The 26,482-nt window shown below is 41.7% G+C and overlaps 1 protein-coding gene across 3 annotated transcripts in view; it reads right to left on the reverse strand.

Annotated features, from left to right (window-relative positions):
* grm4 (glutamate metabotropic receptor 4) overlaps positions 1 to 26,482 on the reverse strand; it is an 844,630-nt gene that overhangs the window by 412,437 nt on the left and 405,711 nt on the right. For all 3 annotated transcript variants that reach the window (XM_033042492.1, XM_033042493.1, XM_033042494.1), the window contains exon 6: positions 17,207 to 17,347. In XM_033042492.1, coding sequence (XP_032898383.1) covers positions 17,207 to 17,347 — 141 coding nt within the window. The remainder of the gene's footprint in view (positions 1 to 17,206; positions 17,348 to 26,482) is intronic.

Here is a 26,482-nt window from a genome sequence, read left to right on the forward strand (position 1 = left end):
CTGCGATGTTAAGGATGTGTTGTCCTGAAACTGTACTCAATTTCCTTCAAAGATAGACACCAAATGCTGGAGTAACTCAACGGGTCAGGCAGCATCTCTGGAGAAAAGGAACAGGTGATTTTTCAGGCCAAGACCCTCCTTCAGATTAAGAGTCAGGGGAGAGGAAAACGAGAGATATGAAAAGTTACACAGAACAAACGAATGGAAGATATGCAAAAGGACAAATCAAAACCAGCAACGATGATCAAGGAAAGGTGAAGCCCACAATGGTCCATTGTTGGCTGTGGGGAAGGTGATGACGAGTGATAGAAACAGGGAAAATCAGCAGGACAACAGCGAAACTAGTACGACGGATATGGTGGGAGAGAGAGTTGATGCAAGGATTACCTGAAGTTAAAGAAATCAATTCTCATACCGCTGGGTTGGAAGCTGCACAAGCTAAATGTGAGGTGCTGTTCCTCCAATTTGCATTGGGCCTCACTCTGACAGTGGAGGAAGCCCAGGACATAAAGATCAGTATGGGAATGGGAAGGGGAGTTAAAATGGTTGTATTGTCTTTTGATCTGGCTGGTTTCAAGGGCACATCACAACAATGTAGACTTCAGTCTGGGCGGTGGAGTGATGTCTTGCTGTCTCTTTGCAACTTCACCTGATGCCAATAGAAAGTGAGTGCCTGTTAAACAGGTGCTCATGCCTCTTGATCAATGAATTAGTCCTTCATGGCCACACATCCCAGATGGCGAAGGAGAGCTGCAGATGTCTGCTCCGTGCTGCTGAGAGGAGTAGCATGGAAAGCTTACACCACTCTTAATCAGTGATGTGTGGAGAGCAAACGGGCACTTTGTCATTGCAGAAGAAGTAGAGGAACTCAGGTCGTGGGGGTGGGAAGGACTTGCAGGTGAAAGACACCAAGGAGAGGAGGAATCGGCCAGCGCACTGGCACAGTGGTGGGGTTTCTCCTTACAGTGCCACAACATGGATGGATGATGTTTCATGTCAGGAGCACTTGACAGCACTGGGCGTGTACTTGCTGGAGGTTAGAAGAATGAGGGGGAACGTCATTGAAACTTATCGAATAGTGAAAGGCTTGGATAAAGTGGATGTGGAGAGGATGTTTCCACTAGTGAGAGAGTCTAGGATTAGAGGTCATAGCCTCAGAATTAAAGGACTTTCCTTTAAGAAGGAGACAAGGAAGAATTTATTTAGCCAGAGGGTGGTGAATCTGTGGAATTATTTGCCACACAAGTCAATGGGTATTTTTAAGGCAGAGATAGATAGATTCTTGAGGTGTCAGGGGTTATGTGAAGAAGGCAGGGAAATGTTGTTAGGAGGGATAGATAGATCAGCCATGATTGAATGGCGGAGTAGACTTGTTGGGCCGAATGACCTAATTGCTCCTATCACATGACCTTATGTCACTTCTTCTGAAGAAGTGTCCCGACCCCTCCTTTTTCTCGAGAAATACTGCCTAACCCATTCACTTACTCCAGCACTTTGTGTCTATCTTTAGTATAAACCATCATCATTCTTTGTTTCCAGTCCTTTACTATCAAGGAGCCAGGGACTGTCGTGACTTCCAGCATATGACTTGATTGAGTCGAACGTTAAGAATCACAAGTCCGAGGCTCAGTTGTCATCTGTGCGATCTTTTCTGTCGCAAGGCACCAAAATGGAAAAAGCGTTTGTTCTTCTTTTAATCAGAGCAAATCCCAACATTAAAAAAAGAGAAGAAAAGTATTGAGACGAGAGATCGAGTGCCTCACACAGATGAGAGTGAATGACTGTGCTTGTTTGCTTTCTCTGCCCTAAGCTGTGGCAGAAAGACCTTACTGCCCTGTTTGTTTTAAGTCAGTGCTGTCAACCTGCTAAAGGTTTTATTACCGGGGGATCACTTTGCTTGTTTGTTCAAGTGACTGGCTGATGGTCTGTGAATTCTCAGCCCCCACGACTAAGTTGTCAGAATTGTACCCGAGGGTCACTTGTCGTTTGTCTGGTCGGTTGTCAGTTTGAAAATATTATTGCTTTGCAAATTCGCTGGTGTCGAGGTGGGGGATTTGACCTTGTGGCTCATGGAGGGAGTTTAGTGTTCAGAGAGTTCAGAGATGCAGCGCAGAAACAGGCCCTTCGGCCCACCAAGTCCATGCCGACCATTGATTACCCCGCACGCTAGTTCAATGTTATCCCACTTTTGCATCCTGCACACTAGGGACAATTTACAGAAGCCATTCAACCTACAATCCTGCACTTCTTTGGAATGTGGGAGGAAACCAGTGCAACTGGAGAAAGCCCATGTGGTCACAGGGAGAACGTGCAAACTCCGCACGGACAGCTTTTGAGGTCAGGATCAAACCCAGGTCTCTGGCACCGTGAGACAGCAGCTCTACCTGCTGCACTGCAAGAAATGTTTTGAACTCGTAAGTCCAAATAATTAAACACACAAATATCTTTAAAGTATTTCAATAACATATAATTGATAACAATTTCATACTATTTTGTGGTTTTAACAACTGGCAATATAACATAAAGCCTGTGAGTAATCATGAGAAAAAATAATAGTTTTAGTTTTAACATAGAACAGTACAGCACAGGGACAGTTGTTTCAGCACAAAATGTCTGGCTGAACATAATACCAACACCAAATGATATCTGCCTGCACATAATCCATGAACCTCCATTCTTTGCATATCTGTCCAAAAGTCTCTGAAACACCACGATTGTATCTGCCTCCTCCACCATCCTCGGCAGCACGTTCCAGGCACTCACCATCCTCTGTGGGAAAACCTGCCCTGCATAGCTCCTTTAAACATTGCCCCTTTCACCCTATAGCTATGCCTTCTTGTATTTGATTTTACAATCCTGGGGAAAATTCTTTCCATCATGGCAACTGATGGCAGCATACAATCCAGTGGTATGAATGTTGATTTCTGTCATTTCAAGTCACCCCTGCGTTCCCTCTCTCTCCATACCTCCCCCACCCTGGTCGTCCTGCCAGTTCCACAGTTCGTATCCATATATCCCTTCGTCATCACCTCGTCCACAGCCAACTATGGACCACTGTGGATTCCACCTTTCCTGGGTCATCGGTGATGGCTCTAGTTTGTCCTGCACCTTTTCCTACCTCTAGTCCCCCCCCCCCCCCCCCCCCGCCCCCCCGACTCTCAGTCTGAAGAAGGGTTTTGACCCAACACATCTCTTCCTTTTGTTCAGAGATGCTACCTGACCTGCTCAGTTACTCCAGCATTTTGTGCCTATTTCCAGGCTGCTGTAAAAGAATACTCATTGAATGTCCAAGGGACATTGAACCTCATTGTGGAGATGATTATTCTCTCTGAAACCATATATCAGCTTAATTTTGACCAAGGGGTTCTTTCTGTAGGTTGGCATGGACTGTAATCCTGTAATCTTTCCTGAAGAGGTATGAATTGAGGAAGGATTAGGTTCATTGGATTCTGAATGCCTAACAGGTCCTAACAGGTGCTTACTATAAATATCCAAATTCTTGTCAAATGACCTCAAAAAATGCATGGTGTGATTGCTGGTTCATTGAACCAGCTTGTCATTCTCAAACATTCATACATCCACATTGCCTGTTAATCTCTGCTAAAGGAGTTGGCTCTTCCTGATTAAAGAGCTTCCATTTCCCCTAACACAAGCAGCGTATTGAAAATTGCCACCAACACCCCATGCATAATCAATTTATTGTCAACAATTGTTTGCTATGTAAAGCAAAACTACTCCAATATGCATTTGAAAAATAATTCTGCATGAAGAATATAATGATTTTGTGTCAGAAGTTCATGTTGTACAAAGACAGCTTTAAAAAAGTTAAATTGGTGAAATATTTTAGTCTAGCTTTATTTAGTTTACAGATACAGCATGGAAACATGCCCTTCGGCCCATTGAGCCCACACTGACCATCAATCGCCCATTCACACACATTCTGTTATCACACTTTCTCATCCACTCTCTACATACTAGGGAGTTATCCATTAAAACGAAGGAGAGAAATAAGAAAGATGAGAGAAAAGTGTTAGAGGAATAGATTACGTTGTGTGGTCCAATGAAGTGTCCTGTAAATATGCAGCGTATTGGGAACAAACAGGATAGGTTTCAATTTGGTTTAGTTTATGGTCACATGTACCGAGGTCGAGTGAAAAGCTTTTGTTGTGGCTATCCAGTCAGTGGAAAGATCATACATGATTACAATGGAACCATTTACAGTGCATGATAAGGGAGTAATGTTTAGTGCAAGGTAAAGCCAGTAAAGTCCGATCAAGGATAGTCCGAGGGTCACCAATGAGGAAGATGATCGTTGTTCAGGACTTTGCTCTTGTTGTGATAGGATGATTCAGTTGCCTGAAAACAGCTGGAAAGAAACTGTCCCTGAATCTCGTGGTGTGCGTTTTCATACCTTTTGCCTGATGGGAGAGGGGAGAAGATGGAGTGGCCAGGATACGACTCGTCCTTGATTTAAGAGAATGACATAATGTTTAGCACTAGCTGCAATTTACAGGCCAATTAACCCACAAACCCGCATGTCCCAGGGTTGTGGGAGGAAACTGGAGCACCTGGAGGATATCCATGTGGTCACAGGGAGAACGTGCAAACTCTGCATAGACAGCACCCGAGGACAGGATCGAACCCGAGTCTCGAGCACAGTGAGGCAGCAGCTCTCATTTTCATGCACTTTTTTCTCTGAATTATGTTGCATTGTCCCTATTTCATATCTTCTTTATTCACCCATCAGTGAAACAACATGCATCCCATGGAAAACTGAGCCATTGTCATCTTGCTATGTTCATTCTTTTAATATATCTCAAACACAAGAGCCAAATAGTTCATTTTTTAAATTCTAACCAATAAAAGGTCCACTATTGATGTGCTGTGTGATTGTAACTCAGAATGTTCAGTCATTAAATGTGTTCAATTAAATTGAAATGGAATTGGATTCCTTAGTCCTGATAATATTATGTCTGATTACATTTTATCATAAATAATGGCAATTTAATTCAGTTTGTAAAAGTCTCTTTCAAAATGCAGGAGAAGCCTTTCTGTCTCTCAGGCATTTTATATTATTCAGTGAGAGTGTAGTTGATCTGTACTTTAACCTCAGCTTTTCCCTTTAGTGCTACATTCTTTTATAATCTCGTCTATCTAAAAAAGCCCTGATTTAAAAAGATACGTAGATCAAGCAGTTGTTCCATTTAGTGCGTTATGCACTCCTACGACCACTTCAATGAAGAAGTGTCCCCATCTGATCTCCTGAGTGCTCTCAGACGGATTTTAATTGACTCCCTGCTGGTAGAAATTCATCACATCAATCCAAAAATCCATTAAAACCAGGGAGCAATAAGAAAGATGTCAGTATAGCATCAGAGGAGTAGATTAGGTTGTTTGGTCCAATGTTGGGTCCTACAAATATGCAGTGTACATAGAGCATACTGGATAGGTTTAAGAGAAGGACATGGTATTAAACAGTAAAATACATTTAAAGGCACAAAGTGCTGAAGTAACTCAACAGGTCAGGTGGCACACAAAATTGCTGGGGAAACTCAGCGGATGCAGCAGCATCTATGGAGCGAAGGAAATAGGCGACATTTCGGGCCGAAACCCTTCTTCAGACTGTCAGACTGGGGTAAAATGTCAGGTGACATCTTTGGAGAACTTGGATAGGTGATGTGGTGGGTCAACCTGGAACATCACCTATTTATGTTCTCCAGAGATATTGCCTGACCTGCTGAGTTACTCCAGCATTCTGTGTCTATCTTCTACGTTGCCTGACCTGCTGATTATTCCAGCACTTTGTGTCCTTTTGTGTGTTAGCCAGCATCAATATTCCCTTGTTTCTACCAAAATACATTTGGAGGAGTCAGGATTTATGAGCATGAAAAGTCTCCATGATCTCTGCTGGGTAATACCATCTAGTTCACCATGTCTCCCCACAACTGCAGAGAACACAATCTCGGACTGTCCAACGTCCCCCTGCAGCTAATATCCCCTAATATAGGCATCATTCTGGTTAACCTCCTCTGCACCTTTTGCAAAGCCTCCACATTCTTCCTGTAATGGGGTAACCAGAACTGCATACATTATTCCATATGCAGCCTAACCAAAGTCCTATAAAGCTGTATCATGACTTTGTGATTATTATACTAATGGCCTGACCTATGAAAGCAAGCATACCATATGCCTTGTTTACCACCCTATCTATTCATGTTGCTATTTTCAGGGAATAATGGACTTGGATGCCAAGATCTCCCTGTACATTAATGCTGTTAAAGGCCGTGCCATTAAATGTATATTTTCCCACTTGCTCGGATTAAACGCCATCTGACATATTTTCCGCCTTTTTCTGTAGCTGATCTATGACCCAGTGTATACTTTGTCTTAATTTTGAAACATTTTAAAGAGAAAACCAACATAGATGTGCAAAGAGGAAGCCATGTTGAAGAATGTGGTGTAAACTTTAAAGAGTTGATTAAAGTAATAGTCAGGGGAATTACTTTGATTGTTATTAATGTAGACTCTCAGATAGCATTTGACACTGCTAATGACTAAAGTTAAAATTCATGCAAATGAAGGCAAGTCATTGACCTAATTAGAGAGTAAGTTAAGCAGGAAGAGATGGAGAGTAAAGATAAAGGGTGAGCATTGAAACTGATTGGACAAGGCAGGTGATATCTCGTGAGGATTGGTGTTGGGGTTTTAAACATTTACCACAATAATGAATGGAGGTTACAATCAGTCATGATGGACCAGCAGGCCCAACTATCCCAGATGACACAATGATAGGCTGCTTTGAAATTAGTGTAAACAGATGTTAAAATTGCAGCTATTAATGGGGCAGCACGGCGGTAGAGTTGCTGCCTTACGGCGCCCAGAGACCTGGGTTCGATCCTGTCTACGGATGCTGTCTGTGTGGAGTTTGTACGTTCTCCCTGTGACCGCGTGGGTTTTCTCGGGTGCTCCGGTTTCCTCCCACACTCCAAGCGCGTGCAGATCTGTAGGTTAACTGCCTTCTGTAAATTGCCCCTAGTGTGTAGGATACTGCTAGTGTACGGGATGATCGCTGGTCGGCGCGGACTCGGTGGGCCGAAGGGCCTGTTTCCATGCTGTATCTCCAAAGTCTAATGGATCTGGAGGCAAATGGGCAAAACTCTAGGATGTGGATTGCAGTGCAGACAAATCTAAAGCCCATCCACTCTGGAGCTAAAAAGAAAAAAAACTTTCAAAGTGATGAAAAGCTTGAAGTTGTAAAATTAAAAAATGCTTAAAGATCTGTGTAGGAAAACGTTATATAGTTTGGATGCAAATGGACAATCAATGGCTATGGAAAATTAGACCTTTATGTTCTGATAACTAAAATCCAAGACACAAATAGCTATGCTATAACCATAGAAAGGCCTGGTTAACAAACACCAGAGAGCTATTCTGGACAATATACATTTACACAAGAACATTGCCTTTGGCCTGAGGGGAGCATAAATTAGCAAACTTATAGCTGGAATCCAATTGTGAAATGACACAAACAGGGGTAGTATTCCCTGAGGTTTATAGAATTAGGTAATATTTTAGCTGAGAATCTCAAACTGTTGACAGAGAAACAGAGAAAATCAACGTAGGTTGGTGTGGTCCAGAAATAGAGCCATGTCCACCACAAGTTTAGTTTAGAGGTTTACTTTAGCGATACTGCATGGAGACAGCCCTTTGGTGCACTGAGGGCACTTTGACCATCAATCACCCATTCACATTAGTTTTTAGTTTCGTTTAATGACACAGTGTACGAATAGGACCTTGGGCCCACTGAGTCCACGCTGACCACCCATTACCTATTCAGACTAGTTCTTAGTTTAGTTTAGATGCAGTGTTGAAACAGGCCCTTCGGTTCAACTGAGTCTGCATCAACCATCGATCACCCAATCATACTAGTTCGTAGTTCAGTTTAGTTTAGAGCCACAGCATGGACATTGGCCCTTTGGTCCACAGAGTCAACACCAGTCATCTATTCACACTTGTTGTACATTGTCCCACTTTCTCATCCATTCCCTGCACACTTGGGGCAATTTACAGAGGCCAATTAACCTACAAACCTGCACGTCTTTGGGATACGGAAGAAAACTGCAGCACCCAGGAGAAGGGGAGAACATGCAAACTCCACACAGACAGCACCTGAGGTTAGGATTAAACCTGGGTCTCTGGTGCTGTGAGACAATGGCTCTACCAGCTGTGCCACTGTGCCACTGCCTCACAGCACCAGAGTTATTTTTTAGAAACACACATTCATGTTAGTATGATAACTGCTTAAAATCTGTGTTGCAAACAGCAAGTCAGGTTTACTCAATTGCTAATTTTAAATTGGTGGCAAACTAAGTGAATAAAGAATTGAATGCGAGACTGGACATAAACCACTGAAAGGTAAATCAGCTTTAAGGAACAAAAGCGGGAACAGAGTGGCACATCTGGCAGAGCTGCTGCCTCAGTGCCAGAGATTCGTGTTCAATTTTTATGTGGGGTTTGCATGTTCTCCCTGTGACTGTGTGGGTTTCCTCTTGGTGCTCAGATGTCCTCCCACATCTGACAAGTCATGTGGGTCTGTCAGTAGGTTAATTGGCCTGTGTAAAATTGCTCCTAGTGGGTAGGAAGTGGATGAGAAGTGGGATAAAATAGAACTGGTGTAAATGGGGGATCGATGGTCGGCGTGGACTCGATGAGCCGGAAGACCTGTTTCCATAAATAGGCACAAAGTGCTTGAGTAACTCAGCGGGTTAGGCAGCATCTCTGGGGAAAAAGAATGGGTAATGTTTCGGATTGGAACCTTCTTAAGGCCTGTTTCCATGCTGTATCTCTAAATTAAACTAAAGTAGAATATGTGCCTCTGTCTTTCTAATCCTTTTGGACCTGCACTTCTAACACGCCACAATTTAAATAATTCTCAAATCAATCCTTTCTGCCCAAAGAGACAACTTCATATTTACCTGCCTTGAAAAAATGCACATTTTCTTCCATCACAGAATCTGTTCTTTGTCTTCATTTGTAAAACAAGTCACTGAATACAGATAAATCTTGACATGTGCTCAAATGTAAGTGAACTGATTCACCCTTGCATACACAATTACCAAGATGTTCTTGTCACTTCCTTGAACAATCATTAATTAGTATTTCACTGCAGTTCGTCCCTTAACCAAAGTAATGCGCATGATGCATTCCAATACCATGGAGCCAGTCTTTCATGATTGCTTTATGAAGCATGAAAAGCTAGCTCAAGTCAAAATAAAACATAATGCTGACTGACTATCGCTATAATAGACCAAGATGATGAGCAGTTAATGATGTTTCCATAACTGTCAATGTGTCTATTAATTAACTAGCGAGGAATGGACAAGGAGAGAGAGTTACTTTACTTCTAAGGAGCAATGGGCTTTATATATTAACTTATTTACCAGTCATTTTTCCTTAATAGTTTGGCGCAAATCATTCGGTATCCTAGAATCAATGCCGCAATATAGTGGCACAGCGATAGTGTTGCTGCCTTAAGGGCCTGTCCCACTTGGCCGTCATTTACACGACAGGCCATTAGTGACTGACGCGCGACTGTCGCACGATGGTCGCGTGCGTCATCATGCACCTTCAAATATTTTATCTGCTCTGCAAGTAGAATTAGTCAGCGTATTGACATCATTTGTTAAGTGAAACATTTATAAAATTAATGTTTGATGGAAAAATTCATTTACTTTTAAACTTTCTGAAATACTCCCAACAAACACAAAATTGTATTCCATTATAGCAGTTTGAGGGTTTGAATCCAGCTTCAGAATTAGTTTGCAATTTTTTTTTTAAATGGTGTTAATAAAATTGTTGGTGGTTATTTAAAAAAAAAACTAATTTGGTTACTAGTGTTCTTTTAGGATATAAAATCTGCAATCCATACCTGGATGTTAACTTTTGAAACATCCTTAACTAAGGATGTTTCAAAAACACTTATTAAGGTGTTACTCTGAAGGCATTACTCTGAAAGCATTGATGCTTATGGCGTAATAATTTTCTCATTGTGGCCGACTGCATGTGGGCGGCGTGTGGTGGCGCATGGGTACGCACGGTGACGTAATCATGCATCACCACGCACTACACGTACGAGGTCAGGACGTCAGCGTGTGACCGCAGTACATCTGCCTGCGTAAGCGATATACGCCACGCCGGTGGCGTGCGAAGGTTTGTGCAGCACGTAATCCTGGAGTGCCGCGTGATACCGCGCGCAACTCCATACTCCTCCACGCCTCTCCATGAGCCCGTCCCGCGCTACCCACACGCTACCCATGCATCACAACACGACGACCAAAGTTTTGGAGGTCGCGTAAACGGCGTGCAAATGATGGCCAAGTGGGACAAGCTCTTTACAGTGGCAGAGACCCAGGTTCAATCCTGACTACAATTCCCTGTGTAGGGAGATTGCACGTTCTCCCTGTGACCGCGTGGGTTTTCTCCGGGTGCTCCGGTATCATCCCACTCTCCAAAGACGTGCAGGTTTGGAAGTTAATTGCCTTTGGTAAATATTATAAATTGTCCCTAGTGTGTAGGATGGTGCTAGTATATGGGGATCGCTGGTCGGCGTGGCCTTGGTGGGACGAAAGGCCTGTTTCTGCGCTGTATGAACTAAACTAAAGTATTTGCAGTCATCATTGATATGGCAGTGCTCAACACTGAGGAGGAAGCAGCCCACAACAATCTATTGACAGCTGCAAAATGAACTTTTTCTTTTCTTTTTCCTGCTGTAGGAAGAATGTCATTACGCCGGAAAGAGTGCAGAGAAGATTTTGGAGGATGATGCCAGGACCCCAGGGCGAGAACCAGTGGGGGAGGTTGGGCAAGCTAGGACTTAATTCCTTGGAGCACAGGAGGCTAAAGGGTAATCTTATAGAGACAATATAGATGATCTTATATAAACATAAGGGGAATAGATAGGGTGAATGCACAGTAACATTTACCCAGGGTAGGAGAATCAACATAGGTTTAAGGTGAGAGGGGCCTGATTTAATAGGAACCTGAAGGACAACTTTTTTACTCAGAGTGGAGGTGGATATGTGGAATAAGTTGCCAGAGAGGATGGTTGAGGCAAGTACAATAACAGCATTTAATAGACTCTTGGAAAAGTACACGGATAGTAAATGATTTGAGGGATATGGGCCAAATGCAGGCAAGTGTGACTAGTGTCAATGGAGTATCTTGGTCCATGGGCAGTTTGGGACGACAAGCCTACTTCCATGCTATATGACTCTCCTTTACAGCTTTCTCCCCCCCTTCTATAGTCAGTCTGAAGGAAGGACCTGACCTGAAGTGTTGTATGTATAAGAAGGAAGTTCAGGTGCTGGTTTAAACTGAAGATAGACACAAGAAGTTGGAGTAACTCAGCGGGACAGGTAGCGTCTCTGGAGAGAAGGAATGGGAGACATTCCCTTCAGAGTCATAAAACAAGGAAAAAGGCCCTTCGGCTCAACTTGTCCATGCTGACCAAGATGCTCCATCTACACTAGTCCCTCCTGTTGAAATGTTTTTTAAATGCTATTGTAGTACCTGCCTCAAGTATCTATTCTGGCAGCTTATCCCATATCCCATAAAAGTTGCCCCTCAGGTTCCCGTTATAGTTGTCCTAAACTTAGTGCTGGAGATCGAAGGCAAGTGAACTCAAGCAGTTTTGTTCTGATCTTCGGGACCTGGAGAGAAAGAATGGGTGATATTTCGGGTCGAGACCCTTCTTCAGACTTTCTCCAAAAATGCTGCCTGTCCCACTGAGTTACTCCAGCATTTTGAGTCTATCTTTAGTGTAAACCAGCATCTGCAGTATTTTCATACGCAGGAAATACTCCCAGCTTCCTTAGAAAGGTTGGAAACTGCAGTCCTCTGAGAGGAAGGAGAAAGGTGAAGGCAGATAACCTTTATTAAAAATAAACTCTTTGCTTTTATGTACTTTTTTTTCAGAGTATTAATTTTAGTATTAATCCTTAAACCTACCAAGGTGCACTTCAAGGGCTGCTTAGCCTTCCAAAATCGATGATATTTCTGGAATGAATAGCATACAAATCCTACATTATATGTTTTTTCACATATTAATATAATTTCATGCACTGTTCAAGGTTACAGGGGAGCAGCTGACTCATTGGGCCTGGTTCCAAGGATATTTATCGTAAAAGCCAAAGACCTGGCCACGTCTCCACATTAGGATGTAGAGACCTCCAATATCCTATATGCCTACAGCACCTTTGAATTTTAATCCGACACAGCTATTTATGAATGACATTTATAAACATACATGATTGCATGCTCCACCATCATAAATACCAAAATATTTGACCATCATTTGAAAAGAAAATTATATTTTTGCAGTGTAACTAAAATGTAAATATAAAGCCACAAATTCATTACAATGCATGAATGGAACAATATTCTCTCCTGAATGCATTCATGTATCTAGCTCATTAGAGACGTTCAAACTATCTTTATTTGGACTTTATCTTGCACTAAATGTGATTCCCTTTATCCTGTATCTGTACAGTGTGGACGGCTTAGTTCAGATTCAGATTCAAATTTATTGTCATTGTGCAGTGTACAAGTACAGAGACAATAAATGCTGTTAGCATCTCACGCAGAACACGGGTGCAAACACAGAACAATGGAACAGTTGTAATCATGTATAGTTTTTTCGCTGACTGGATAACATGCTAGAAAAAGCTTTTCACTGCACCTTGGTATGCGTGACAATAATAAACTAAATTTAAAAAAGCTAAACTGATCAGAATGGTTGAAAAAAACAACCCTTCGGCCCATGGAGTCGACGCTGACTATCGATCACGCGTTAACACTATGTTAATTCCATTTTCGCATTCACTCCCTACACAGCTGCACATCTTGAGATGTGGGAGGAAACTGGAGCACCCGGAGGAAACCCACGCAGTCACAGGGAGAGCGTGCGAACTCCACACAGACAGCACGCAAGGTCAGGATCAAACCTAGGTCTCTGGCCCTGTGAAGCATTGTACCCACTGTACCACTGTGCTACCCCTTGGAAACCATGGCAAGATTTTTCTCCTCGAAAGAAAGTATTTTCGAAAGTCATAAATAAATGATATATGAAATGTAAATAACATTTTGAATACTTTAAATCAAAATGCACAATAGATTATGTGTACAAGTAGAAGGTTGGTTAATAATTTTTAAGAATTCAAATAAAATGCAAAGTAAGTTTCAAATACCAAAGACCACAACATCCGTGGAACAAATATTCATTACCGCTCCCTCACATTCTTTATCCTTCAAATTAACATGTGTTGGTCGACAGCACAAGAGTTCAATAAAACGTTAACTTTTACATGTAAATTGTAAATATATACAGGTGTGAGCTTTTCCTTGCACAATAAAAAGAGATCTTCCTTATATAGGTGATGAAGGGTCTCAACCCAAAACGTCACTTACTCCTTTCCTCTAGAGATGCTGCATGGCCCACTGAGTTACTCCAGCATTTTGTGTCCATCTTAGGTCATAGGTGATAGGAGTAGAATTAGGCCATTAAGTGATAGGAGTAGAATTAGGCCATTCGGCCCATCAAGTCTACTCCGCCATTCAATCATGGCTAATCTATCTTCCCCTCTTAACCCCATTCTCCTGCCTTCTCCCCATAACCTCTTTGGTGTAAACCATCATCTGCAGTACCTTCTTACACACTTCCTTATTTAGTTACTGTTTCTCTGTTATAAAATCGATGTTCACTCGTCCTAAATTATTCATATTCTATTATGTCCCTCTATGTTAAAACCTATTTAGATGATTTCATGCTCCAGATATTCCATTAAGGAACACAGTAAGCTTCGCTCTTATTTGAATGAGGTATGGTGACTGTTTATGGAAAGAACAATATTCTAGACTGGTTCAGATACATTGACCTAGACGAGGTTTTGTGAAAACAAGAGCAATGTAAAAAATGGTCAGAAAAGTCTGTGTCGAAAAAGGCCTTTAGAACATTATTTTTATCAAAGTGCATGAAGCGTATCTAAGATAGACACTAAAAGCTGCAGTAACTCAGCAGGACAGGCAGCATCTCTGGAGATAAGGAATTGGTGGGGTTTCAAGTCGAGACCCTTCTCGACCTGAAACATCGCCCATTCCTTCTCTCCAGAGATGCTCCCTGTCCCGCTGCGCTACTCCAGCTTTTTGTGTCTATCTTCGGTTTAAACCAGCATCTGCAGTTCCTTCTTACACAAGCTTGTATCTAACAGTCACATGAATAACAGTTCAACCATGAAGCAAAGAGGCAATTGTTTTCATCAATGCAAGTCAAGTGTATCTTCAGGCCAGGAATTTAAGGCAACAACCTCTCTGTGAGATTAACACAGTACATATAGATTTAAAGAAAATGCCTTTGGGATAATATTAACCTATTATATTTGCTTTGGTGCTTCCTATTATACCAATAAAACTCGACAATGATGTGACCATTTATAAATAAAGATAAAATAAAACCAATGTAGCCCATGGGGTTTTGGTACAAAAGTGTCAAGAAATAAAGTCAGACAAATTATATACACAAAGTCTGTAAAATTATGTGGTAACATTACTGACACTTGGTACTTTAGGAAGGATAGAGGACATAGCTTCAAGGTGTGGGAGGGAAAGATTTAATAGGAACCTGGGGGGTAATTTTTTCACACAAAGGGTGATGGGTGTATGAAACGAGCTGACAGAGGAGGTAGTTGAGGAAGGTATTATCGCAACGTTTAAGAAACAGGTACATGGATAGGACAGGTTTAGAGGTTTATGGGTGAAACACAGGCAGGTGGGTCTAGTGGAGATGGAACATGTTTGCCGGTGTTGGGCGGAGGGGCCTGTTTCAACGCTGTATGACTCCATGACTCCATAACAAGAGGAAACTGAATTGTTGATGACTGTGAATTTAAACCATGAAAAAATGTAAAAGAAGGAGGTGGTCTATTAAATGGCATCAAAGTAACTGGGGATTTAGCAAAACTGAGCCAGGAGAATTGTTCAATGCATGAGCAATTCAAGAAGAGAAATAACTAAGTACATGAGCCATCATTCATAGCTTTTGGAAACCACAAATCCACCAGAGTTTTTCTCAACAAGGTGTCATAAAAGGAGTGAGGTTTGTCCCTGTATTTGTGCAGAAACAAGTAAAAACGTATTTTATAATTATGGATTTGAAAATACCGCACAGTTCCCTCTTCATTGGAGACCCTTGGATTATCTTTAATTGCACTATACTGGACTTTGATTTGCACTAAATGTTATTCCCTTATCCTGTATTTACACACTGTGAACGGCTTGATTTTAATCATAATTATTCTTTTCGATGAATTGATCGATTGAATGATAGGTTATTATCACATGTGACATGTCACAGTGAAATTCTTTGTGTTGTTTGCAATACTCAAAGTATGCAGAGTCGCCACATATAGGGCACCGACAAAGTTACAAAGTGGGTAACATGCAACAAAAAAGATTTTCATTGTACCTCGGTACATGTGACAATAATAATAAACAAAACTAAACACTTAAATTCATAATACAGTAATTTTGTAATGCTTTCATCGGGACAGACATGGCATCTATCTGTTGTAACATACTTCCATGAAACACAATAAGATAATCCAATTGTTTAATAACATGATTTCATTTTGAGGAACAATAGTTCAGGCAAATTCTCAATCGAGCCCCACATCCAAGTGAAATCATCCCTCCCCAACCTCGACTAAGAACATGGATATCACCCAAGCTAGTCCCTGACTCACTTATCAACCACAACCCAACACCACTGGTAGTTTGACCTCCCACCCGTCCACTAATGAATCCACCTCCTCAATTTACCAATTATACAACACTTCCCCCCGACAATCGTCAATCAAAAGCTCCCCCTCCCACCATTACCCACACTGATCACTGCCATACCTCCCTTCCCACTCCCAATGCACCTCCACCATCACAAAACCACATTCCCCCTTCATCTCACCAATCCATCTTCAGTCCCAGACTGACTTGATTTCCTTTGCATGTTCCTCACTGACAAAGCATGCCAAGGAACAGCCTCACTTCATGCAAGGATGATTCTTTTAAACGTTACAGTGCAGGAACAGGCCCTTCAGCCCACCGAGTCAGTGCCCACCAGCGATCACACCATACACTCGCACTATCCTACTCATTAGGGACAATTTACAGAGGGACAATTAGCCTACAAACCTGCACGTCTTTGGGATGTGGCAGGAAACCGGAACACCCAGGGAAAACCCATGCCATCACAGGCAAACGTGCCAACTCCACACAAACAGCACCCGAGGTCAGGATCAAACCCGGGTCTCTGGCGCTGTGAGGCAGTAGCTCTACCACTGCACCACTGCACCGCCCAGATTCATTAACATGCCTTAGACTTCACGTGGTATTCCAAACAGTGAGCCTGGGTGGCTTGGAATTTGTTGATTAGATACACATTTGTCAACAGAAACTATAGTGAGCAATAGGTTTTCTGTGGAAACAAGTGTTCGATGGTTCGCTACTATCATGTGTACAGACATACAGTAAAATTCTTCCTTGGCAAACAGTTCAGTAAAGTATTGCCATAGCAAAACTCAATCCCCAAAAGTACAAAGAGCATAGAAATAGTCAACTGCGATCGCATGCAAGAGTCTTTAGTGTCCACAATTATTTTCTTTGTGATATGCTTGATTTACAGCAAGTTCGATTTGTTTGCAAAGAAAATTATTCCATAATGCAAATTTACTCCCAATGGGATTGTTTTTAACTGTAATCTTTGAAGTATTTTATATCGTTGACCACCTCACTGAGTAAATAACAAAGCACAAATGGAAGAATAAGAACAGCCTTTTCTCATTGTAAACACAACGACCACAGTTGTGACATCAAGTCACTTCCTTTCTCAGTTTTTAAAAATAAAACTGCAAAAGTCTCTTTTCTTTACACATATCCCATGCTAAATTAAACACTGAATAATTCTCTCGTCAACAGCTCATTTTATTTATGAGCAGAAGCCTGCTGATTTTGGATAATATTTGTGATTTACTGACAAGAGTTTTGCTGGAGATATTCACCATCAGAGTATGGAACTTCAAGACAAAAAGAAATATCAGAGCTGAGGGGGAAACATATAAACATGGCTGAGTCTATAAGATGGATAAAGGTGTCATGGTACCTGTACACTTTTTAACGTGGCTTCCTCGTTTAAATCCATGTCGGCTCAGCTTGCAGTTGAAGTTTGCTTCCCAAAATTCTGCGAACCAAATGTTTCTTCTGTTATTCTCCAGAGTGCGGCTCATGAAATAACGATCAAAACCTGCAAAATGAAACGTTCATTAGTCGATCGTGTTGCTTATAATTCCAGGCAACTATCCATGAATAACGGTGATAAACAATTAGTTAGAACAAAGACACATAAAACTAAATACAGCACAGAAATAGGCCCTTTGGCCCACAATGTCTGCAGCAAACATGGTGCCAGCCTAAACTAATTTCCTCTCTACGATATGATATGGAGTCTATAAGATGGATTAAGGTGTCATGCTACCTTTCTCATGTGATATACGAAATGATACGATAATCTTTATTCATCCCCGGAGGGAAATTGTCGACCTATCTATAATCCCTTCATTCCCTGCCTATTCGTGTGCCTGTTTAAAGGTCTCTTCAATGCCACTGTCTTATCGGCATCCACCACTATTCCCAGCAGTGTGTTCCAGGCACCCACCACCCACTATGTAAAAAAATCCTGCCCTGCACATCTCCTTTAAATTTTGCCCCTCTCGCCTTAAAGCTATGCCCACCAGTCTTTGACATTTCTAGCATAGGAAACAGGTTCTGCCTGTCTACCTTGTCTACCCTCCCATACCATGTGCCTTCTGTGCCACTCTTTCTACATGTTTTGCCACTTTCAGGGAGCTATGTTCCTGGACCCCAATAACCCTCTGCACATCAATGCATTTGAGGGTCTTGTCATCTTTCTACCTCCCCTTACATTGAACCTCTCAAACCTCACACTTGCTCAGATTAAACGCCAACTTCTAGTTCTCCACCCATTTCTATAGTTGATCTATATCCCATTCATACTTTGACAGACTTCTTCACCGTCTGCAACTACAGCAAGTTTGGTGTTGTCTGGTTCACCCACATGAGATAAATGAAAAAAAATGGACTGATTATATAATGGTGTAAGATGGCTGACAAAGATAAACTACAATAATAATCTATCTCTCTGAATTTGGTATTGATTGTTATTGACTTATTATTGTCACATGTCCCAAGGTACAATGAAAAGCTTTTGTTTGTGTGCTATCCAGTGAAAGCAGATAACACTATTCATAAATACAATCAAACAAGACACAAATGCAACAGGTAGAACAAAGAGAGATATACCAGTGGGCAAAATATAATTTACGATTGTCTAAAAATCTTGATAGAATTGCACACAAAATGCTGGTGTAACTCAGCGGGTCAGGCAGCATTTCAGGAGAAAAGAAATAGGTAATGTTTCAGGTCGAGAACCTTCTGAAGAAGGGTCTCAACCCAAAACGTTACTTATTACTTTTCTCCAGAGGTGTTGCCCGACCTGTTGAATTACTCCAGCATTTTGTGTCCATGTAAATTGCTCGTATCTAAGCTTCCCCCCCAGTCTAGTTTCAGTAAAAACACTGAATCAAGCACTTGAACAACTAATCTTTATTTTAACAAAAGTGCACAGTTCAACTACTGTACCTATCCCACCGTGGGTTCGATCCACGTATCTACCTGATCAAGCCCTCTAGGCCTCGCTCAAACAGAGACACTCCAGAAAGTCACAGTCCCAAGCGCTCTCCCAGAAGATCGACGCTGGACCTCGTGGTAGCGGACTTTTATATGTCCCGGGACCTCGAGGGGCCGAACCACCTGGGGATGGTCTCTTAATAATCCAATTACAAATATCGATTAACCCCATACATAACAGACATTTCCCTAACCCAATAATACAGCAGCTCAATACGTTGTATTCAAACCGGACTTCGCAAGGAAGCCAACTTAGCAACATTTACCCTGATCTGCAAGAAACACAGACAAGGCTCAATACCTCATCCAATCAACAGTCGGCAAAATAGAACTCTGCAACATTATTTACAATTATTCACAGGGTGTAGGTCTGGTTTGCAGCCATCCAATCCATTCTATGCATTTTGCACCTAATTGACAGGGTCTACAGATTTTCTTATTCTTTTCTTGCAAATTGTATCTAGGCTCTAGACACACTGGCACCACTCCGCAGCTTGTCCCAGCTCTGCAGAGAGCAATTCCAAATTGACCAAATCTCCCAGCAGCCCTGAAGCTTTTACTCCAATTTAAAGTCCTAGCCTCTCCAGGCCAGGATTAACATCCATCTTCAGTGTAAACCAGCATCTGCAGTTCTTCCCTATACAATGATAGTTTTGCAGTTGGATTAGAGATTTAGAAGAGGGGAATAATAGTATCGGATGATAATAAATCTTCATTTGAGCCCAGCATACAAAGAATCGCTAAACCTCGCACCATTTTGACACTTGTGTGCATATACTCTATTGCAAACGCTATAGTGATTAGAGTCATACAGCATGGTAACAGAACCTTCAGCCTCACTTGCCCATGTCGACATACTTGCCCCAACTCTCCTCCAGCACCTTGTTCCATACGCCCACCACCCTTTGTGTAAAAAAGTTGCCCCTCGCATTCCTATTACATCTCTCTCCCCCCAACGCCAATTTAAACGTATGTCCTCTAATTCTCGATTCCTTTATTTTGGATAAAAGACTGTGCATTTACCCAATCTATTACTCTCATGATGTTATACACTTTACCCCATCGATTCCTCTCATTATCTTCATGTAATTGAAGTCTCTAACTTCTTCTTATCCCAGTTATGTTTTCTTTTCAGTGGGTGACTCTTCAGTGCAATTGGTAGCATCAGTTATTCAATATGTTTTCAAGAGAGATTTAGCTCTTAGGGCTGATGGAATCAAGGGACATGGGGAAAAAGCAGGAAAGGGGTACTCATTTTGGATGATCAGCCGTGATCGTATTGATGGTGGTGCTGGCTCGAAGGGCCGAAGGGCTTACTTCTGCGCCTATTTTCTATGTTTCTAATACTTTCCAGTTCATGTGATTCCAGTTCAGAATTAGGCCCTTCGGCCCATTGAATCTACTCCACCCTTCAATCACGGCTGATCTATCTTTCCCTCTCAATCCTATTCCCCTGCCTTCTCCCCATAACCCCTGACACCAGTACTGCTCAATAATCTAACAATCACTGCCTTCAAAATATCCATTGAATATTCCAGTGTTTTTGCTCTCCACCCCACCCCTCCCTTTGCATTAATCTCCATAAATAATCCATGACTTGGAAGTCATTAGATTCTCCGATCACATAGGGATTTGAAGTTGGGCTCAGACTCTTCTGTTCTGACAACCACACAGAGGGACTTCCAGCAGATGTTGCTGGGAGCTATCACATTTTCTCTTCTGTTATCCAGAGGCTGATTGCAACACTTGTCATTGCTCGTAACTAACTCGAGGGTAGATGAAAGATCAAACAGACTTGATGCAGCTTATCTGCTCATTCAGATAATGCACAAGAGTGAGATTCTGGCTGGTGTGGTATCAAGACATTTAATTTGAATAGCCAGTAATTAATTTTGCCAGAAACTCAATAGCATAAATTAAAGCTGATTGCAAAATATAAATTAACTGTTAGGAATCAAGTTCCAACTTTGCAAAGCTAACGATAACTGAATACTCACAAATGGAAATACATTAGAAATGTATACATGTACACTGCCATTTAATAATTATTCATATTTTCCCTTAAAAATATTTTTTCCATTAAAAATATGTATATTTATTAAGCGAGGTGAGGCAGCATCTCTGGAGAAAAGAAATGGGTGATGTTTCGGGTCGAGACCCTTCTTCAGACTGAAGAAGGGTCTCGACCCAAAAAGTCGCCCATACCTTCTCTCCAGAGATGATGTCTCACCCGCTGAGTTATTCCAGCATTTTGTGTCTACTTATGATCCCGATGATATCTCACCCTCCAGCCTTTTGTATCTACTTTTCGATTTAAACTAACATTTGCAGTTCTTTCTTGCACATACATGTCTTGGCATCATGTTCGCCACAGACATTGTGAGCCAAAACGCCTGTTCCTGTGCTGCTCTGTTCCATGTTCTCAATGATTCACTGATTGAGTGTGAGTGTCAGGAAGTCATGATATAACTTTAGAGAACTGGCTAGGCCACATTTGGAGCTATGTGCTACATTTTGCGAGCATTTCTGCTCATCACATTACTGGAAGGACGTGGAGGCTATGATACTTTATTGTCACGTGTATCTGGGTTCAGTGAAATAATTTGTTTTGCATCCAACCTGGTAAAATGATACAGTAGACCTTACATATGCAGTAAACAAGTGTCGCCTCGTTTTCGCTGCAGGTTTCTGCTTGCAACAGATTTCTTTCCAACTCACCAAATCACATCATGAACTAAAATTATAAAATCTACGTTAGTTCTTGAGTTTTTATTGACTTTTAGTCTTATTTAATAGTCAGGCACACTTCATATTTTTATTTTTTGGTACATGTGCAATTAGAGTGAATCAAAGAGGATTCAATGGCAACTTGCTCTCTGTGTCTCTGTTATTCATGCATTATTCCCTGAGCTTGATAACCTATCATATGTAAAACATTGACTCCTCTGTGCCTTTTATGTTTAAAGAGTCCCATAATAATATTCTAGTTACTATGATCTAATACAATGCAATATTTAGGGGGCCAATAGATAATATTCACAGAAAATGGAATATTATAACATTATTTAAACAGATTGTGTATTTATGAACTGGCACGATTCAAGTGTTAAAAGACTAATTTTAGCAGTTCTTGAGGCAATGTATACCACGATATGTATTCCAATATCATGAATATTAGATTATCCTCTACCTTTACATGAACACTATCCCTAATTAGATGTGCTACTGAAACGCATCAGTCAGTTTATTCCTGTAAAACCCTGAATCTGCTGGGTAATAGCCTTGCACGTAACAGGAAATTCCAAGCAAACGCGTAACATAATGATATGCGTTTTTACTGTTAACCTGCAGTTACTTCTCACTTTTTTTTTTGTTCCAATCATACAGTGTGGAAACAGGCCCTTCGGCCCAACTTGCCCCCCCCCCCAAACAAACATGTCCCATCTACACGTCCAACCTGCCCGGGTTTGACCCATATCCCTCTAAACCTGTCCTATCCATGTACCTGTCTAAGTATTTCTTAAACATTGCGGTAGTACCTGCCTCAACTACCTCCTCCAGCAGATTGTTCCATACACCCACCACCCTTTGTGGAAAAAAGTTACCCCTCAGGTTTCTATTAAATCTCCCCCCCCCCCCCCCCCTTCTGTTAAATTCAGCAATAATAATTGGTGATAAATTTTAATGTCTAAAATCAATGCAGCAAAAACAGCAAAATATAAAATCAATGAAGTGACCATTGTGCCTCCCTTTTAAACTGTTCCCCTCTCACTTTAGTTTAATTTAGTTTAAAGCTATCATCCAGTCTTTGAGACTTCCACACTGGGGAAAAAAGGTCTGACTGTCTATCCTATCCAAGTCTGTCATTATTTTATAAACTTCTATCAGGTCTCCCCTCAATCTTCGACATTCCAAAGAAAACAATCCAAGTTTGTCAACCATATAGGAGCAAACAGGAATTTCACAAAATATTAGTTCCCGCTTCTCCTTTCATTTAATATTTTACCCTAAATACTTCCCACTAATATTTTAGGTTATCAAGTAAATGGGCAGACAGTTTATAAATTTGCTTTCTTACCCATTCACCTCCCCAGATAGAGTCACCTACAATCCCACTTGGCCAGGCCGATGTTGTAATGTTGCTAGGACAACGAGCCTTCATGACCAGATGCACTTTAGAGATACAGCGCGGAAATAGGCCCTTCGACCCACTGAGTCCACTCCGTCCAATGATCACCCTATACCCAGAATTACCTAGTTGTGCGTTATCCTACACACTAGGGACGATTTGCAATTTTACCAAAACCAATTAGCCTACAAACCTGCACACCTTTAGATTATGGGAGGAATCCAGAGCACATGATCACAGGGAGAATGTACAAACTTCGTACAGACGGCACCCGTAGTCAGGATCGGACCTGGGTCTCTGGCGTTGTAAGGCACAACTCTAACGCTGCACCACTGTTAAGCCCCATTGCTCTACTGTGCCGCACCTTAAAGCAACTTGGACTTTGAAAATTGTGCCAAAACCTGGCGGCTCTTGTACATGATCTCAGTGAACTATTTATATACACTTTGTACATATGTAGGATTGTGCATATATACAGTAATAGGTTGCTGAACTGTACACACAAAAGAAAATAATGTCACTGTACGTGACAAAAAAAAAACTATTGACCATTGAACACAATGTCTGTGCCAAACATGATGCCAAGTTAAACTAATGTCTTCTGCCTGTACGTGATCCATGTCCCTCCACATCCTGCATATCCATGCGGACAAATTTGGGTTAAAATATTTAAAGCATTCTTATAAACTGCACAGAATTCTCATTTAAATTGTTTGTATCAGGCAAAATGCTGAAATAAACAGGCTAGAGGCATTTTTTGGATTTTAGAAATTTAATTAAAGTGCCTTTGTCCTTTAGGTTTGTACTTCTAAGAGTGATTTACTTCTGGTTAATTTGAACTGCAAACCCAGAGAATGCCCTTGAAGGTAGTCTCTATCAAAAGCTACAAATATGTTGTCAAGCACCCAATGTTTGCCTGAAATGCTTGCAGGGTGAATGATTCCAGTGACAGAATTGGGAAGCATGTTGTCACACATTTACATTTAAGTTGAAGGTTAGAGATACAGCGTGGAAACAGGTCCTTTGGACCACCGAGTCCCCGCTGACCAGCGATCACCCTTTCATACTAGTTCTATCTGAGGCATTGGGGACAATTTACAGAGGACAATTAGCCCGCAATCTTGCACGTTTTTAGAAGGTGGGAGGAACCAGAGCACCTGGAGAAAGCCCACGCGGTCACAGGGAGAACGTACAAACTCCGTACAGAAAGAAGCACCCATAGTCAGGATCGAACCCGGGTCTCTTGACGCTGTGAGGCAGAAACTCTACCGCTGCTCCACCTGTATTAGAAGTAGTCAGAGTGTGCAGATCATGAAGACAATGTGTGAATGGATGCCTCTAACTTAAACCTTGCAGATTCAGCCAAAGCCATGTGGATCCAGTATTTAGCAGCAGGAAACCTTCACTCCAACTAATTGTTCACGGATTACTTGGTTGATTTACATAGTGATGGGTTTAAGACGCTGTTTGTTGTGCCCAAAGCTTGTGACAGTTTTTCCTGAAGGGGCAGAGTCACTTTAACTAAAAGCAATTGTGTTTATAGACAACATTGCTCTGATTACCATTTCCCTAGGACTAGAATTAGATTAGGGCCAGTAGACGACATCGTCGGGAGCTCGCAGGTCACAGGTTGGTGACCTGTTTTTCCGGAGCTCCCGCAACAACAGCTTTGCCCGCTGGACTGGAGGGCGGCAGCTTCAGCAGCTTCGACCACCCCGGGCCGCGGAGTTTGAACCGGCCCATTTGCGGAGCTCGGATTCAGCCACGGGACTTGCTCACCATCACCCAGCAGGGTCACAACATCGGAGGCCTGGATTGCCTCAGCGCAGAGGGAGAGCAGAGAGCAAGGAGGGAAGAGACAATTATTTTGGGACTTTAAACTGTGTTGAGTATTTGTTTTGTTATTTATTCTATGTTATGACTGCAGGCTAAACCATGTTGTTGCACTGAAAAGTGCAATGGCAATAAAATTGAATCTAATCTAATCTAATTAGGACAAAAAGGAATGTGTGCATAGAGCCTTCAGTCTGAAGAAAGGTTCGGACCCGAAGTGCTGAAGTGGATAACCTAACATTTTTCCACCTTTTGTAACTGGTAACACATGATCAAACAAGGAACCTGAGTGCACAGTGGGAGCATGTCTATGTCCCTTTATCATCTTTATGTCGTGATGGTCCTATTGCCAAAACAGTCATGATGCATCAATTGTGTACGAAGGAACTGCATTTGCAGGTTCACACCGGAGAGACACAATATGCTAGAGTAACAGCAGGTCAGGCAGCACCTCTGGAGAAAATGAATCGGATAGAAAAAAATCTTCTTCAGTCAGAAGAAAGGTCTGGACCCGAAATGTCATCTATTCCATTTTTCCAGAGATGCTGCCTGACCTGCTGAGTTACTCCAGCATTCTCTCATGAAGCATCAATTGGTGTGTCTTCAATACTTCACTGACCACATTAAACCAAAGGGTGACTACTGATAGAGCAGAGCCATCCACTATTCATCTGAACCTTGACTCTGATGTTTATCATGTGGACATGAAGGAAAAAGATACATAATGGAGGCTGTTTGAACGTCTGGAAACAGAATTGCTGCCTGCAAGCAATGCTTGATGTACAGAACTGAGGGATCCTTGTAAGCACCATGGTTCACATACAAGGTTTGCTTTGGGTCCGTGTGTGCTGTAAAATGGCACAGCTTTGTGGGCTCAGCTCTTGCCGATGACAGGAAACCAGCAGGAAGAAGGGAAATAAAGAGGAAGATTTGGGAGAAAAAGAGAGGAGATGGAAGGGGCAGAAGAGGACAACTAAGAAAATAGGAAAAGTTAACGTGAGAAGGAGGAAAAAGTGCTACAGTAACTCAGCGAGTCAGGCAGCATCACTGGAGAATGTGAATAGGTGATGTTTCGGGTTGGGACATTTCATCTGAAGAAGGGCCCCGACCTGAAACGTCACCTATTCATTTTCTCCAGTTTATGTCCTTTTCTGCAAACAAGCAATTGCACTTCTTTATTTCTACAAAGTTAATGTTAGGTTTATTTCAAGAAGGCCAATGAAAGAATGTCTCAACATGTTGCACCTGTATGTTGCATAATCCACTTCACTGCACCCTTTCCAGCTTGACAACATCTTTCCTATAAAAGGGTGAGCAAAACAGTGGACTCACACCACTCTGGCCTTACGCTCATCTCACTCCTGACTTTTTTTTCTCATTTATTATATTGTTTACAGAATACCATATTTACATGTTCTGTTGTGCTGCTGCAAGTAAGAATTTCATCACTCTCTCTGGGACAATATGACAATAAAACATCCTTCACATTAAATTGGTAATGTAAACCATAGAGTTACCAAATGAGTGAATACTACTTATACTGTTAAATATAACAACACCATTGATTTTCTTCAAACCTAACTATAATTAGAGTTCCAAAGACATTTGGCGTGAATCCGCATTAAAGGTTATTATGGTCATGATATGGGTGGCAGCATCTTTGTGAAGAGCGAAGAGAGGCTGGCTAATAGAAGACAGAGGTCAGGCACA

Source organism: Amblyraja radiata, chromosome 24, assembly GCF_010909765.2.
Source record: "Amblyraja radiata isolate CabotCenter1 chromosome 24, sAmbRad1.1.pri, whole genome shotgun sequence".
NCBI classification, from domain to species: Eukaryota; Metazoa; Chordata; class Chondrichthyes; order Rajiformes; family Rajidae; genus Amblyraja; species Amblyraja radiata.